Raw genomic sequence first — 16,105 nt, 5'->3', positions numbered from 1 at the left:
AGGAAGGTCGACTTTGCGACAACGGTCTTTGAGACTTGAAAGGAGCTTTAACCAGAACAGACAACGATTTAGCCGTCTGAGTGCTATCTTTGGTTTTGGTGAGCTCTACATCAGTAGAAGAGTGAAAAAGCTCCTTACCATCGAATGGAAGGTCCAGAACCTTGTCTTGTACTTCCTTCGAAAACTTAGTGGCAGGCAGACACGCTTACAGCGAGATATCAACCCCAAGCATCAGGCCCCGAGCCGAGGTGTCTATGTGATGAGCCGCAGCCTCCAGGAGATCTTGGGCCAAGACCCTGGCATCGGAAAGGCCCCCTCTGAAATCTTCCAACTTCTCGACCGGAATGTGCTCCTCAAACTCCGACAGACCTCAACACATCCGCAGGTTAGCTCCCGCCAAAATCAATTCTGCATTGGCCTGCCTGAGCTGTAAGGCCGAACTGGCAAAGATTTTCCTCCCTAGGGAGTCCAGGAGCTTGCCCCCATTTCCCAAGACCCGAGTAGCCATCGCGGAGGAGGATGCTGCAGGCCTGGATTGCAACGTGGCTGCAGCCACCCCTGTGGAGGAGGGAGGCGGACAAGACGACAAGGCCACTTCCGAAGAATGCAGCCTGTACCTCGCGTCAATCTTTTTATTGCCAAAAAGTCCTGAGTGTGGCTTTTCCCAAACTCTTTGGACCTCGGCCAGAACGTCCTTCTGCAAGAATAGGCCGGTACACTCCAAAGGAGACAAGGTGAACGCCCCAGAAAGCACGCCCTCCTGCGGAGCGGGTGCCTCGGGCACCGGAACATCTAAGAAACTCATGTCCAGCACCCGGTCATGGAAAGCTCCGATAGAGCGGGGAAGTTCCTCATTGTCCTGATCGCCTTGAGGGTCATCTGACAGGTCAGGATCCTGCTGAGCTGTGTCAGGCACTGCCTTGTCCACTGGGGACAATGGTGGCAAAGGCGGAAGCGCAGGGGGAGGCACCACGGGCAAGGACGGTGCCAGCGGGACCACCGACGGAACGGGTGGAGGCGCAGGTGGACATATCTCCTTGAAAAGCCCTTTGAAATATTCCCTCATGGGGTCGGTGCGCATAAGCGCTTGAAATTTACCGAAAAAGGCGTCCTCAGGAGATGGTTTCAGAACCTGAGGAGGCCTCTCATGAGGTGGACAAATCCAGGGATGTAACGAGGAAGGGTGCCACACCGGCCCCTCCACCGACGTATCCACATAAATCAAGGGAGCCGCCACCGCGGGCAACGAAACACTGTGCGGAAGAGGCACCCGGGCGTTCCAATCAAACCGGCCGGTACGGATGCACACAAGGGACCTTGGGTTCACCCAAAGGACGAAACCCTACACCAGGGGCCGATGGAAGGAAGGCCCTCGGCACTGCTGGTAAAAGAAGAAACTTTCTTCTTTGCCCCCTCAACAGATCTGTGTCACCACAAGAGCGGGAACGGTGAGGAACCGCTTTCACCGACAGGGCCTTGCCCGGCCCCTCAGAACTGTTGGTAGCCTTAGCCTCTGTACGAAGGACCTCAGACCTAGGCCCGGTAGAAGCCTTATCAGCACGGGCTTCGAACATCCGTTCGGTAACCTCAAGCCCAGCCAAGACCTCGGGCGCACCCCAGTTTTGTTTTTGAGGGAAGCCGAAAGAGCGGCCTCAGAGCAAGCTCTGGTACGCCCCTCCCGGCCCGAGAGGAACCCGGAAAGGTATCCCCCGGCCGGGGTGCTCTGAAAGGTAAAGAACTTACCGGACGCTTTTTCTTCTCGTCGATGAACGCCTGAAAAGGAGAAGGAGGAGTTTGTCCGAACACCACCTCCCACCGCTCCAACCGACGTTGAAGTGCCCGGACCGAAAGGGAGTCACAGTAAAAACAGGAGTCCCAACGGTGTTCCGGACACAAACACTCTAAACAAAGAGGATGGGGATACGCCCTCGCGAAGCGACGGTGACACGATGAACAGTCTGGAAAATCTAGTTTTAAAGACAGACAGACTAGTAAACGAACGCTAGCGAGAGCCAGAGAGGAAAACAGGGAAGAAAGTCTTGCGAGGATGCAAGTGCTTCCGGTCCTGATCGGGCGGAGAAAAGGACTGATGGACGATGCACAAAGAGATGGACACATTTTTGAAAAAAATTTGGATGCTTTTTACAAAGTGCTCCGGTCCCGTCCCACAGGACGGAGAGATGTCCAATAAGTATGGAGGAAAGGGGACGGGACGTAGGAGTATTACCGGTTCTGTGAAAATCTTACTTAGTACAGTGTTTCATTGGACCATATGTATGCTACGATTTATTTGTAGCAAGCTACAGCCCACTGCCTCCCAAGGTAAGCCTAGCTGCTTGGTCTATGCTACCAAATGTTTGCAGGTGGCACAGCTTTATACCAAACGGTTTTATGTACTGCATCAGATGCATGTTTTTATGAAGCCCTTAGTTGAACTTTAGAAAAACTGTCCCAATACTTGGTGTTTCACTATATATGCCCGTTGGAGACCCCGGATCACCACCGCACCTCCTGGAATTTAGCCTCGACTGCTCTCCAATATACCGAAAATTGGTCTGCTATCTTCCTAGAAGTGTCCCCTGTTCATCTAACAAGAGTGGCCTCTTAAACACCAGGGCCAAGTTTAGAAAGCCATACTAACAGCAGTAATGCACTTTTTAATTTATTGTGTGGCATCAGGGATTCAGGGGCTTTGCTCGGTGTTGGAAGAATCTGGGTAGCATCTGCATGTGAACAGAATGTAAGACCAAAATGGTGGGTCAGTTACGTATTGGTTCTTAAGATGTTGAAGGAAGGTGGGAATAGGCATGATTCCTGAACTATCATGTAGTGATGGATTAGAGGGCTGGATAGGTAGGAAGAACACATTTTGGCAATTGTTCGAGGTATACAGCAGATACCTGGAATCCAGGTGCTAATAGCCAAGGGATCCGCTGAAAGAAATATTACATTTGAGTGAAATCTTAAATATTATGTCCGATTACCTCCTTGATGCCATTGCCAGCAGACTGTGGGGATGGTTGTACAGGGGGCTCCTCTGGCTGTTGGTTGCTGTTCTCATCCAGAACAATACCCTGCAGTTCCAACTCCCTTCGCCGTGCTTTTCGGCGTCTTGTTTCAGCACCAATTGACAGAATTACAGGAGGGGGCGGTAGCTGTGCGTTCACAGAGTTTGGAGCTCGTTTCTGCACAGGGCAGTTCCTATTGCCTTTGTGACATGCACAATCAATTTTGTAATTGCTGTAATAATGGGAAAGAAAAAAGATGAAGCGTGGTGGCAAATAAGCAAGCACAACCTTTAGGAAGCATGTCTGAAAAGTAATTAATTGTAACAAATGTACTCAAAGACCATAGCAACATTCATGTATACTTATGTAGAACTGCACACAGGAGTTCTTCCTTACATGGGAAAGTTACTTACCCGATAACCACCCTTTTGCAGCTTGGTCACTGTCGGTAAGATTTTCATAGTATAGCTTTATAGACCAGCAGCGAGGGCCGTACCCGGCGTTATGGACCCTGAAGACAGAGTTAATCGGGCGAGGGAATCAAGGGCATTTTACAAGGTTTGAGGGAGCACAATAATGGTACGGCCCGAGGGCGACGTCTATAAAAGGTATTAGCACCCATAGGCAAGACAAACACAAAGTTTATGTAAAAATATATATTATTAAAATATTTGTTTTTTGGGTGGGGGAATATTCCACGTGTTAAGTTAAAGGTACTTCTATAGCGCACCGTCACCAACAGAATTGGTCCCCAGGCGCTCTGGCGGATCTGTAAACAGGAAGGAGGGCGGGCGTGGAATATAAGTTTATAAAGGGGCACAGTAGGGGGGTTGGAACCATTCCATCAAAGGGAGGAGTTAGCAGATGTGTGTGCTACAGAGCACAGAAAGTGGAGACCGGAGGAGTACAGGGAAGGCAAGCAAGGACCACGGAAGATTGATGGACAGCAAAGAAAGGATAGATGGGGGACGGGGTGCACAGTGAGTAGGGAGGGTGCACAGGGAAGGGAAGTGAGGGAGCATAGCCTGGGGTGCGTGCTCGGGTTCATGGAATAGGGGGTGTGAGTGGGTCGGGGCAGGCCAGGCGACCGCCCGGGTGCCTGTGCCCCCCCAAAGCACCATTAGCCCCCTCCCACGCCAGCTCAGGGAAGACTTTCAAGGGCTCCACCGAGCTAGCGTAGGGGGAGAAGGCGCATAAGGCGCCCTTTTCCTATTAAATGCACCAAACTGCGGCACATTTAATAACACTACCACCTTGCTCCGAGGCAGTTTGCTCTGGAATAGGGCACTTGTACATTACCATGAACGCCCTATTCCAGTGATTAGCTCGCAGGGAGGTACCGGGGAGGTAGGGAAAAAAAAAAAAAAAAAAAAAAGCATCCTGCAGCCCCCCCCCCCCCCCCCCACCAATTAGGGCCGCGCTGGAAGGAGGCGCCAAACTGCAAGCTATACCTTTTTTTATAGCCCAGAAATTGACCAATAGGAAAGGTGTATTCACTGTGCCAGGATTCTAATACTGATAAAACTTCCTGACCTGTGTCAACCTCAGACCTTGGATTGATTTTACTGGTGAATTATTTTTCCTTATACCTCCAAGTGGGAACCTTTTCCCACACAGAATCTTTCACCTCTTGCTATGGGTGTCATTTTTAAGACTCCATAGTGTCTTTTAAAAGTTATCCTCTGACAACTTTTTGGCAATAAGTGGCTCCCCCCTTTAACTTTTTCTGGCTAACCTTGAGAGAACTACAGTTCCCAAGGATAGAAAGGATCTTTTTTTAACATTTTATTAAGTGAGACCAGCACCCCAAACCTTATGTGGAGTGCATTAGAAGTTACTTGCTGTAGTGACTAACGCACTCTTAACCCATAGCCCCCTTTCCTCCATACTGCATGGGCGTCCCTCGCGAGAAATGGGAGATGGAACCTTTTTCACCAGAAAAAAAATCTTCCCCTCTAAATTTAGAAGCGCGGCCCTGGGAGCATGCGATGCCCTGACTCAGCCACCACACCTCAGTCCCCAAAGACGCGTCGACAATAAATTTACCATTGCCTACTGACACCAGATTATTAGGGGGAGGGTGGGGGGATGGTGGGACGTATGGAGGAAAGGGGACTATGGACCAAGTACGTTAGTCACTACGGTGAGTAACATAAGGGATACATTACTCACCGTAATCGTATTTCTGATGCTTGTATCTGCTTAAATTCACATGCTGTGCATAGACCGAAATCTAGTGGAAGCTGCAGAGCATTAGTCCCTTTTCGATTTCAAAAACAACCTAACAGGTTGTGCTAGTAATACTATCCCCGGTGTGACGTCCCCTGTAACCATGAGCCCTCACGCCTGTAGGACCCTCAGATTGTATTTTTACTGACATGAGGTGGCATGAAGAGTAGCGCGAGTACAGAGTATCCAAGCAGATAGATAAGACTACAAGCATCCATGCACCTTCTCTCAGAGGGGAGTAAGGGTGGGCGCATATGAATCTAAGCAGATACAAGCATCAGAAATACGATTATGGTGAGTAATGTATCCCTTCTGATGTTTGTGAAATCTGCTTAGATCACATGCTGTGCACAAATTAGCGAGCAGTGTTCGGAGGAGGTGGGCTGTGAAAAGAGTCATGAGGGAATAAATGTCTTAGAAACGCTTGACCCACTTGTGTATCTGTCTTGCAATGAGTGTCAATGCAGTAGTGCTGAGTAAAAGTGTGAAGAGCTCCATGTAGCTGCTTTGCAAATACTGTCTAAGGGGACATTTGCAATGAAAGCCAGAGTGGCTCCAGTACCTCTTGTGGAGTGGGCCCTTGGCGTAAAAGGCAGTGTCTTATCTGAAAGGGAATAGCACAGTTGGATACATTGACTATCCACCTAGAGATGGTATTTTTAGAGTTGCAATCTCCTTCTCTGCCTGGCGCTATGGAGACAAACTGCTGATCTGTTTTTCTTAGCGGTCTGGTCTTGTCTACGTAGTAGAGGACCACCCTCCTCACATCTAGTGTGTGGAGTTTCACCTCAGCAGAGCTTTTGGGTTCCTGGAAGAAAGCTGGTAGCTCAATAGACTGGTTAACATGGAATTTGGAAATGAACTTCAGTGAGAACCTAGAGTGAGTGCATAAAACCAGTTTGTCCTTATTTATAGTAAAGAAAGGATCCTGCACTGAGAGCTTGGATTTCACTGACCCTTCTTATTGAAGTAATGGCTACTAAGAAGGCAGTTTTGTAAGTCAGGTGTTTAAGACTAGACTTGTGCATGGGTTCAAAGGGGGGTCCCATGAGCTTAGCAAGTACCAAATTAAAGGTCCCAACCTGGCGGTGGGTTAGAAATTTGAGTGTGCAGTCTCTTTACCCCTTCCATAAATGCTTTAACGACTGGCATTTTCCACCATGACACCTCGTTATGGGAAATGGTGTAGGCTGACATGGCTGCCAGGTATACTTTTAGTGAGTTAAACACTAACCCTGCATCCATTAAATGGAGCATATACGTTACAACATTAGACTGAGTACAATCAAGGGGGTTGAGTTGTTTATTCTGGCACCAAATTATGAATCGTTTCCATTTGTCATAGTAACAGTGCCTCGTGTTCGGTTTTCTTGACTCTTTCAAGATATCCATATATCTTTGTGGTAAATTGAATTGTACAAACTCTGACTTCAGGAGCCATGCTGCCAAGTTAGATTTGGGCTGAGGATGCACTGTTAGTCCCTTGTGCTGGGAGAGTAGGTTGTACCGGTACAGGAGTTTGATGGGGTCTCACACCGCCAGTTTGTGCATGTACGGATACTATGGTGGTCTTGCCCACATAGGAGCAACCAGAATGAGCGTCATTGGTTCCCTGTGGATCTTGTTCACCGCTTTCATCATCAGAGTGGTTGGTGGAAAAGCATAGGCAAATATCCCTGACCAGTTCATCCATAGGGCGTTCCCCTCGATGCCTGGCTGGGGGAACCTGGATGCGAAGTTTGGGGATGGTCTGTTTTCGCTTGTGGCGAATAGGGCTATAGTGGGAAAACCCCACTGAGAGAAGAGGTCTCCTACGTCGTCGCCACTCGTGTTCCTCTGGGATGTGATCTCTGCTCAAAGCATCTGCTATCGAGTTGAGTTCCCCTGGAACATGTTGGGATGACAGGTAAATCTTCCGTTTGAGTCCCCATTTCCAAATTTTCGGGTAAAACATTGCAGTTGTGATGTCTGTTCGGATCTGCACTGACTGGTTTGATCGGAGGGGTTTGAATGCCCGAAGCGCTCTGAAGACTGCCAGAGGTTCTAGCAGATTGATGTGGTTCTGAGCCACTGTGTGAGACCAGAGGCCCTGAGCTGTGTGATGAAGGTAGTGAGCTCCCCACCCTGTCAGGGGGTGTCTGTTGTGACGGAAGCCTGTATCTGTGGATCGTAGAAGGGTTTCCCCTACATAAGATACTCTTGTCCACCAGCGAAGACTCTGAACCACTTGCCTGAGACCACTGTTTCGCCAACCATGTCTGCATGGGTCGCAGGCACGCGTGGGGAACCAGGTAAATGCAAGATCCCATCATGCCTAGCAAAGGCATAGCTTTGCGCACCCTTATCTGGCGACCGGTCCGATTGAGGAATTTGCAGCAACACATTTCGAATTCTTTCCTCTGATGGAAAAGCCAACCCCTCTTGGGCATTTAGAACAGCTCCCAGGAAGTATTTTGAGGTGCTTGGCACCAGGCTTGACTTTCTCAGTGATTGAGAAGCCTAATTGGAAAAGGAGGTCCATTGTTCTTTGGATGTTTATTCTGCAAATTAGGGGGGACTTCCCTGTGATGAGCCAGTCGTCCTGGTAAGGGTACACTGGGATTGCCTCCCTGCGTAGGTGCGCCGGTACCACCGCTAGTACCTTGGTGAATATCCTTGAAGCCGAGGCTATTCCGAAGGGCAGCACCTTGAATTGGTAGTGCTGGTTGTGCATCTTGAAACACAAGAATCTTCTGTGAGCTGGGAACATTGCAATATGAAAATGGGCATCTTTCATATCCAATGTTGCCATGTAATCCCTTTTTTTAGTAGAGGGATTACCTCTTGTAATGTAGTCCTGTGTAATGTTTGTGGCTGGACATACTTGTTTGTAGTGTTCAAATCTAATACTGGCCGCATTGTCAGATCATTTTTTGGCACAAGGAAGTAGGTTGAATACATACCCCTGTTTACCTGGTTGACCGGGACGACTTCTATGGCGTCCCTTTGCTAGCAGAACGGCGATCTCCTCGTGGAGGATCTTCTGGTGTTCAAGCGAGTGTACTTTGTGGCGGATGATGGTCATGGGGGGGCACCCTAGCAACTCTATGCAGTAGCCTCCGGACACTGGACAGCACCCCTCTGTCTGAAGTGATCCCCTCCCATGCGTGGGTAAAGGTGGAAATGCACACCCTACTGGGGATGCATGGGAGGGGACCTGAAGCGGAACGTCACTGCTTGCTGGGTGGCGTACCACCTCTGGCAGGGCTGCCTCGGCCCCTAGTGCGACCCCTGCGCTGCCCTCTGGAGTAGCCTTGTGATGATTGGGAATTACCCCATGCGGTTCCCTGGTTTTGCTAATAATTTGAACCTCTTTGGGAAATTTGACCCCGAAAGCAGCGAAAATGATTGCTACCCGTTTGTCCAGAGGGTTTATTGGAGAGTTGGCCAAGAGATCTTAGGGTCTAATACACATCCTTTGTCTTTAAAGCTTCCTCCACTGCCTTGCCCAATAGTACATTCGGCTCTACAGGCATATCAATTACGGTTGCTTGGTTTTCGTGTTTGAACCCTGACTGCCTAAGCCAAGCGTCACGCTTGATGAGTGCCCTCTGCGATTAACCTCTGTCTAGATTTTCAATGAGAAATTACTGTAGAAAATCTGCATTCAAAAGAATTAAACATTTATTTTTAATCTTCATTATTACATTGTTAGTGGGAGCATTGGTTGAGTGGTGTTTGATTTTGGGTTTGGTATTTTAATATGTCAATATTGTGATAAGTTTCATTAATGACAACTACATATAGGAAGTGCCTAGTTCTCCAAACCAAGATGGAGGATCAGTGCAACACAAATGATTGGTGGAAAGATATTATGAGGTAGTTTGGAACATTTCACAACATTCTAAACTGCCTTTCATTCCAGTTTCTTCATAGAAAGGTTGTAGTTCATTTAGCTCTTAGGATATTTATTATAAGTTATTATAAAAATCCTTTTTGAGAAGAATTTACAGTGAGCGTAATTTCTACAGAAGTTTTGTTAATGAAGAAGTCCTTGTTGTAACTTCAAGACCAATTTACAGATGAAGCAAGCTAAGTTTTCTTAAATGCAATGTTTTTATCTTCAATTTATCTCAAGAAGTCTACTTTAAAATTCTAAGAAACTATTTATCTGCATTTGATTTTTAAGAACATTATTTGAACTCTATTGCGCGAGTATTCAAGGAAGGAAAATTCTGATGCACGTTTATTTTTTCCTCTCGTTACTGCGAGTGCGGGAAATGAAAGTACGTTTATTTTTTCCTTCCGCGGTTGCGTGTTCGGGTTAAGAAAGTTAGTGTAGGTGTTTTAGAGCATTCTGGTCAGGATATTTATTGTGACTTATTGGTTATAATTTAGTTTAATATTTTCACTATAGTACGCGTGTTATTAAAATTAGTATAGTGATGTATAACACTTAACATGTGCCTCTTTAGTTCATTTACTGAAAAATCAATTCTAGTCAGGAATCGGTTAGAGTATGCTCGCACGTTCCACTTTAAAGTTTTACTTCCTGGTTTGACGTACTAGTGTTGTCAAGTAGCGTTCCTAGGGGCGTAGTTTTAAGTTCTGGTATTTCTCTGTGAATTTGTTTACTTTTATGGAGCGGTTACTGAATGTAACTACGTGTTACCGCGACCGTTTGAAAGCGCGGCTATTTTGCTTCGTGTCTTTAATTCAACTTCGTTCTGATTGCGCGTGCGTCGCATTCTTCAATCAACTGAACTTATTGTTCATTGTGCAACAAGCCATCTAACCTCATTGGAGCATCCAAAATCTACAGTACAGTTTTGAATGATATTTATATATTCAGATACAAGAAAGTAAAGACTGTAAATTGAATAATCCAGAAGAGTTTTATTTAACTCAGACTAAGAACTATAGTAAAAAAACATTTTTTCTTCAAGCAAGACAGTTTCAGACTTTCTACAACATATATTCAAAGAATATCCAAAGTGTTTCAAGAATATTGAATATTGACTTTCATTGTAAATTCTTATTATAAGTAATTCAGAAGAGCATCTAATAATACAAAAGAACAAACTATAAATGCCTATCAGCAATCAAGCATAGGCAGCAGGTACATGATAGTTTTGTTTATATTATAAATAGCAGAAAACAGTCAGATAAGAGTTTATTTAATCTGTGCATTTTTGTGCTTAGATTTCACAGCCACACATTACTGATGAAGCTTCCTCAATCCAGTTCCAAAGAGTTAATCATCTACTGAGTTTATATTCTGGGAACCAGTGTCGTGTCTAAAGAAACAGTGAAGATCTGCAGTTATTTTCTCCTCCATTCCCCTTGGGTTTGCCTGTTGGGTAGTTTTATATTTTAAGAACTATTGGGCAGGCATATCAAGGGGGTCAGGTGGGCCAGCATCACTCCTGCAAGAAGACCCAAGATATGGACCTGACAACCTCCCAGCATTGTCTGCTGCATCAAAATTAGTTTTCAGCATGCAGCCTGATACAGACCTTCCTTCTGCTGCAAGCCGACCCAACTGGCTCTTGTGTTCGGGTGCAGAGGAAACCAAAGCGGACACTTCCTCCCACTGATGGCAATTGTAGCTTGCCAAAAGGATGGCACTGTTGGCAATTTGTGCCAGATAGGTCGAAGTGGAGGCAACCTTTCTCCCCAGACTATATATGACAATGCATTACTTACCGTAAAAGCATTTCTGATGGTTGTATCTGCTTAGATTCACATGCTGTGCATAGGTCCGACATCCAGTGGTCACTGCGGAGTATTGCATTTTGTTTTTCGTAGTCGAAAAGGGGACGTCGACAAGGCGTGTCTGTAACACTATCCCTATAGTGACGTGCGTTGTACCCACAATCCCTCACGCGTCGAGGTCCCTCTGTTTGTATTTTTCTGCCCTGAGGGAGCCTTATAGACGTGAGTGAGTACAGAAAAGAGAGATATAAAGGAAGTCTATGTTCCTTCCATCCGAGCGGGGAGGAAGGGTGGGCGCATGTGAATCTAAGCAGATACAACCATCAGAAATGCTTTTACGGTAAGTAATGCATTGTCTTCTGATGTTTGTTAATCTGCTTAGAATCACATGCTGTGCATAGACTAGCGAGCAGTACCCGGAGTTGGCGGTGGGTTATGAGAAGGAACAGTAGAGAAAAGATGTCTTAATACTGCCTGTCCCACCTGGGAGTCAGATCTAGAGTGTGCATCTAGACAGTAGTGTTTTGTAAAGGTGTGCACAGAACTCCAGGTAGCCGCTTTGCAGATGGACTCAAGGGGAACATTTGCAATGAATGCTATGGAAGCCCCAGTGCCTCGAGTGGAATGTGCTCTTGGCTTGAAGGGTAGTTCTCTCTTAGCAAGAGTGTAACAGAGAGTGATGCATTGAACAATCCATCTAGATATAGTGGATTTTGAGACCGCATCTCCTTCTCTTCCTGCTGCCACCGAGACAAAGAACTGATTAGTCTTTCTCAGTGGTCTGGTTCTTTCCATGTAGAACATGACAGCTCTGCGTACATCTAGTGTATGCAGACTTTTTTCTCCCGAGCTGGAAGGGTTTTGAAAGAACGTTGGTAGTTCTATAGTTTGGTTTACATGAAATTTCGAGATGAATTTAGGTGCAAACCTTGGGTGTGTGCGTAGAACCACTTTATTTTTGTGAACTGTTACAAAGGGGTCTAGGACAGAAAGAGCCTGTAGTTCACTTACTCTCCTAATGGAGGTGATAGCTATTAGGAAAGCAGTCTTAAGGGTGATATCTTTAAGAGTTGCCTTGTGCATGGGTTCGAAGGGAGGGCCCATGAGTCTGGAAAGTACCACATTTAAGTCCCATCCGGGAGCTGGGTTAGCTATCGGAGGGTGTATCCTTTTTACCCCCTCCATGAAGGCTTTGATAACTGGTATCTTCCACCACGACACTTTAAGTTGGGAAGTGGTGTATGCAGAAAGTGCCGCTAGGTGGACTTTAATGGAATTGAATACTAAACCTGAATCCAGTAAATGGGTCAAGTATAGAATAATGTCAGTAGGAGAGCAGTCAACTGGGTTGATGCTAGTACCTCTACACCAGATAACGAATTTTTTCCATTTGCTAGAATAGCAGTGTCGAGTATTAGGTTTTCTGGCTTCCCTGAGGATGTCCATACATCTCTGTGGGAGTTGTAAATGTCCAAATTCTATGATCTCAGGAGCCAGGCTGCTAAGTTCATGGTCTGAGGGCATGGATGCAGTGTCCTGCCCTTGTCTTGTGACAGCATGTTGTACGGGCAGGGAAGTTTCACTGGGGGAGATAGGGACATCTCCATCAAGTGAGCGAACCAAGGTTGCCGTGCCCACATTGGGGCCACTAGTATCATGGTAACCTGGTAACCTGCTCCTGGTGCATCTTGTGCACCACTTTGTTGAGAAGGGGAGTCGGGGGAAAGGCGTAAACAAATTTCCCTGACCATTGAATCAACAGACCGTTCCCCTTGGACTGGTTCTGGGGGTACCTGGAGGCGTAACTTTGGCATTGTGAGTTCTCCAGGGTTGCGAACAGGTCTATTTCCGGGAATCCCCATTGCGTGAAGATGTCTAAGACGATGTTTTCGTGCAATTGCCATTCGTACTCTTCGGGCAGGGGGAAGTCTCTGCTGAGTTTGTCTGCTAGCAGATTGAGTTCCCCTGGTACATGTTGTGCTAGTAGGAACATGTTGTGTTTGAGAGCCCACTTCCATATATTCTGGGACAGCTTGGACAGTCCTGGAGAGTGAGTGCCCCCTTGCTTGTTGAGGTAGTACATGGCTGTGGTGCTGTCTGTGAGGACCATCACTGTCTTTCCTTGTAAGTGTTCCTGAAAGGCTTTCAGTGCTTTGAACACCGCTAGTAGTTCCAGCAGGTTTATATGCTTGGATGCTAAACTCGGAGTCCACACTCCGTGTGCCGTTTGATGGGATAGGTGAGCCCCCCATCCTGTAAGGGATGCGTCTGTGGTTAGAGTGGCTTCCACTGCGGGTGTGGCAAAAGTTTTCCCTAATAACAGGTTTTCTTTTGTCCACCACCGTAGCGAGAGAACCAAGGCCTGCGAGACCACCACTAGATCGTCCCATTGTCCGCTGGCCTGACACCACTGGCTGTAGAGCCACTCTTGCATTGGGCGCATGCGCAGGCGCGCGTGAGGTACCAAATAAATACATGACGCCATCATCCCTAGCAAGCGCATTGCTTTGCGTACCGTCACCTCTCGGCCTGCTACATAATGGGGAATTTGAAACAGCATGTTTTGGACCCTCTCGTTGGAGGGGAATACGAGGCCGTCCCTTGTTCGAATTAGAGCCCCTAGGAATTGTTTGGTTTGGCTGGGGTCTAAGCTGGACTTCTTTTCGTTGATGGAGAAGCCCAGTTGGGACAAAAGGTCTACGGTCTTTTGGGTATTGGAGAAGCATGTTTCGTAAGAATCCCCTGTTATGAGCCAGTCGTCGAGGTAAGGGTATACCGGGATGGATAATCTGCGCAGGTGGGCCGCTGCCACTGCCAGTACTTTCGTGAATACCCTTGGTGCAGATGCTATCCCGAAGGGTAGTACTCTGAACTGGTAGTGTTTGTCCTCTATTTTGAACCTGAGGTATTTTTTGTGCGATGGCAACATTAAAATATGAAAGTATGCATCTTTCATGTCCAGTGTTGTCATGTAATCCCCTTGTGATAACAGTGGGATTACCTCCTGTAAGGTCACCATACGAAACTTTTGGGGTTTGACAAATATGTTCGCTGGGCGCAGATCTAATACAGGGCGCATGGTTAAGTCCTTTTTGGGTACAAGGAAGTACACTGAATAAATACCTTCTGTTACCTGTGATAGGGGGACGGGCTCTATAGCTTCTTTCTTCAGTAGTTCTTCCACTTCTTGAAGAAGAATGGAGAGGTGTTGCGGTGTCATGCGCCGGTTCCGTGGGGGTTTGTACTTCGGGGAACCGTTGAACTCGATGCAGTATCCGTGGGCTATGGTGGATAATACCCAACGGTCTGACGTGATTCCCTCCCATGCTGAAAGGAACGATGTTAGCCGGCCCCCGACCGGTGATGCATGGGAGGGGACCCGAATTTTCGGGTCATTTGCTGGTATTGGGCGTGGAACCTCTGGGGCTGGAGCCACGACCTCTTCCTTTGCCACGGCGTTGGCCTCTTTGACTGAACTGGGTGTTACCCTGGTTGGTGGGCCAGTTGGAGCCCGAGTAATATTGTTGTTGTTGGTTCTGCTGCTGTCTTTGGCCACGAAAGGAGCGTTTATTACCATAGCCTCGCCTGTTAGGGGGCCTAGAAATTTGATCAAGAGTTTTGATGGTATCAAACTCTTTTTTAGCATGTTCTAGGGCCTCATCTACTGCTTTCCCAAACAGATGCATCTGTTCAATGGGTTTATTTATGAGGGAGGCTTGGGTTTCGGGCTTAAAACCTGAATTGCGTAGCCAAACGTGGCGCTTGAGAAGTATTCCCTGAACTAGGGAGCGGCCAGCCGTCTCAGCGGCATCTAGGGAGTTTTTAACGATGCCCTGGTTTACCAGTGTGCCCTCTGATATTATAGCTAGCAGGCGAGAACGCAGAGGTTCAGGTGCTTCCTCTGCTTCGCTGCGCAGCTTGTTCCACTGTGCATCTGCGTAGCTAGCTAAAAGTGAGTTGTTATTAGCAATTCTAGTGGAGAAGGCGGCGGAGGTCGTGATTCTCTTCCCCAGTGCGTAGAGTTTTTTGCCTTCTTTGTCTGGAGGTGCTTCACTAGTGGATAGTGGCACCCCTGCTCTTTTTCTTGTGTTGGTAACCACAAGGGAGTCTGGAATAGAGTGTCCTCTGATGTATAAAGGGTCAGAGGATGAAGGGCTGAAGAGCTTTTCTATTCTAGGGTTGACCCCTCTTACTAGAGCTGGGTTAGTAAGGGAAGGAGAAATTCTTCTTTTAATAGAAGCCAGGAGAGGAATAGATTGGCTAACAGGGGCTTTTTCTTTGATGACTTTTTCTACAAAGTCGATGTCTGGAAGAGTTTCCCCTGTATCAATCTCAAAATGCGCTGCTGCCTTGCGCAATAGTGCATTGAGGGAAGGTTGGTCATCTATGGGAGAGGAGTTCCCGTGTGAATCCTTGAGAGGAGAAGGGAGAAAGGCATCAGGGTCTGAATGTACTGATGGGGATTGCCAAGGCTGCACTGACGGTGAATGCCAGGGCTGCGAGGTAGCTGTATCCTCTTCAAACCCTGTAGGAGTGGTGTAAGGATCTTCTTCGAAGCCCTCTTCCTCAAGTTCTACCTCTTCTTCTCCACCCAAACACTCCTCATCTTCTTGGAGGTATTGCTCCTCCTCAGTGAGGTCAACCAGCCTAGGAATCTTGACTCTAGGGTCATCCTGTGGCCATTCTCTTTGTCTTTTGTGAGTGGGTGGGTCTTGGTTTCCTAGAAACCTTTCCATTTTCTCCATGCAAGAATGGAGTCTTTCAAGGGTCTCATGGGGTACCCCTGAATAGTCTAGAGGGGGAAAATTAGTGTTTTCGCCTTCGAATCGTTTCGAACGCTCCCACAGCGTCGACGAGAGGTTCCCGTCTCCTTCTGAAAAGCCTTCAGGTAGTTCGGAAGCGTCCTTTGGAGAAAGGGGCAGTTCCTGGCTACTTTTGTGTTTTTTCGACGCGGTATTCTACGTTTGTTTCGTCGTCCGCGTACGTTCGTCTTCGGCGACAATTCTCGCTAGGCTCTCGGCCACGATTTTGTCCGTCGAGGGCTTTGGTGTCGACGTTGTGTGCGTTGCGCGTTGTACCTCGACGGTCGCTCTATGGAGCGTTGCGTCGGATGTTTTTGGGGTAGCGCCCGTGTTAGATGGAAGCCCAATCGCTGGTCGCGGCTGCGTTTGCGG

The 16,105-nt window shown here is 47.4% G+C and overlaps 1 protein-coding gene across 5 annotated transcripts in view; it reads right to left on the bottom strand.

Annotated features, from left to right (window-relative positions):
• Positions 1-16,105, bottom strand: part of SETD5 (SET domain containing 5) — an 875,459-nt gene that overhangs the window by 294,193 nt on the left and 565,161 nt on the right. For all 5 annotated transcript variants that reach the window (XM_069643234.1, XM_069643237.1, XM_069643236.1 and 2 more), the window contains exon 13: positions 2,985-3,240. In XM_069643234.1, coding sequence (XP_069499335.1) covers positions 2,985-3,240 — 256 coding nt within the window. The remainder of the gene's footprint in view (positions 1-2,984; positions 3,241-16,105) is intronic.

This window comes from Ambystoma mexicanum, chromosome 2p (assembly GCF_040938575.1).
Source record: "Ambystoma mexicanum isolate Mex_15411 chromosome 2p, UKY_AmexF1_1, whole genome shotgun sequence".
Taxonomy (NCBI): domain Eukaryota; kingdom Metazoa; phylum Chordata; class Amphibia; order Caudata; family Ambystomatidae; genus Ambystoma; species Ambystoma mexicanum.
This window is presented reverse-complemented; position numbering and strand designations above follow the sequence as displayed.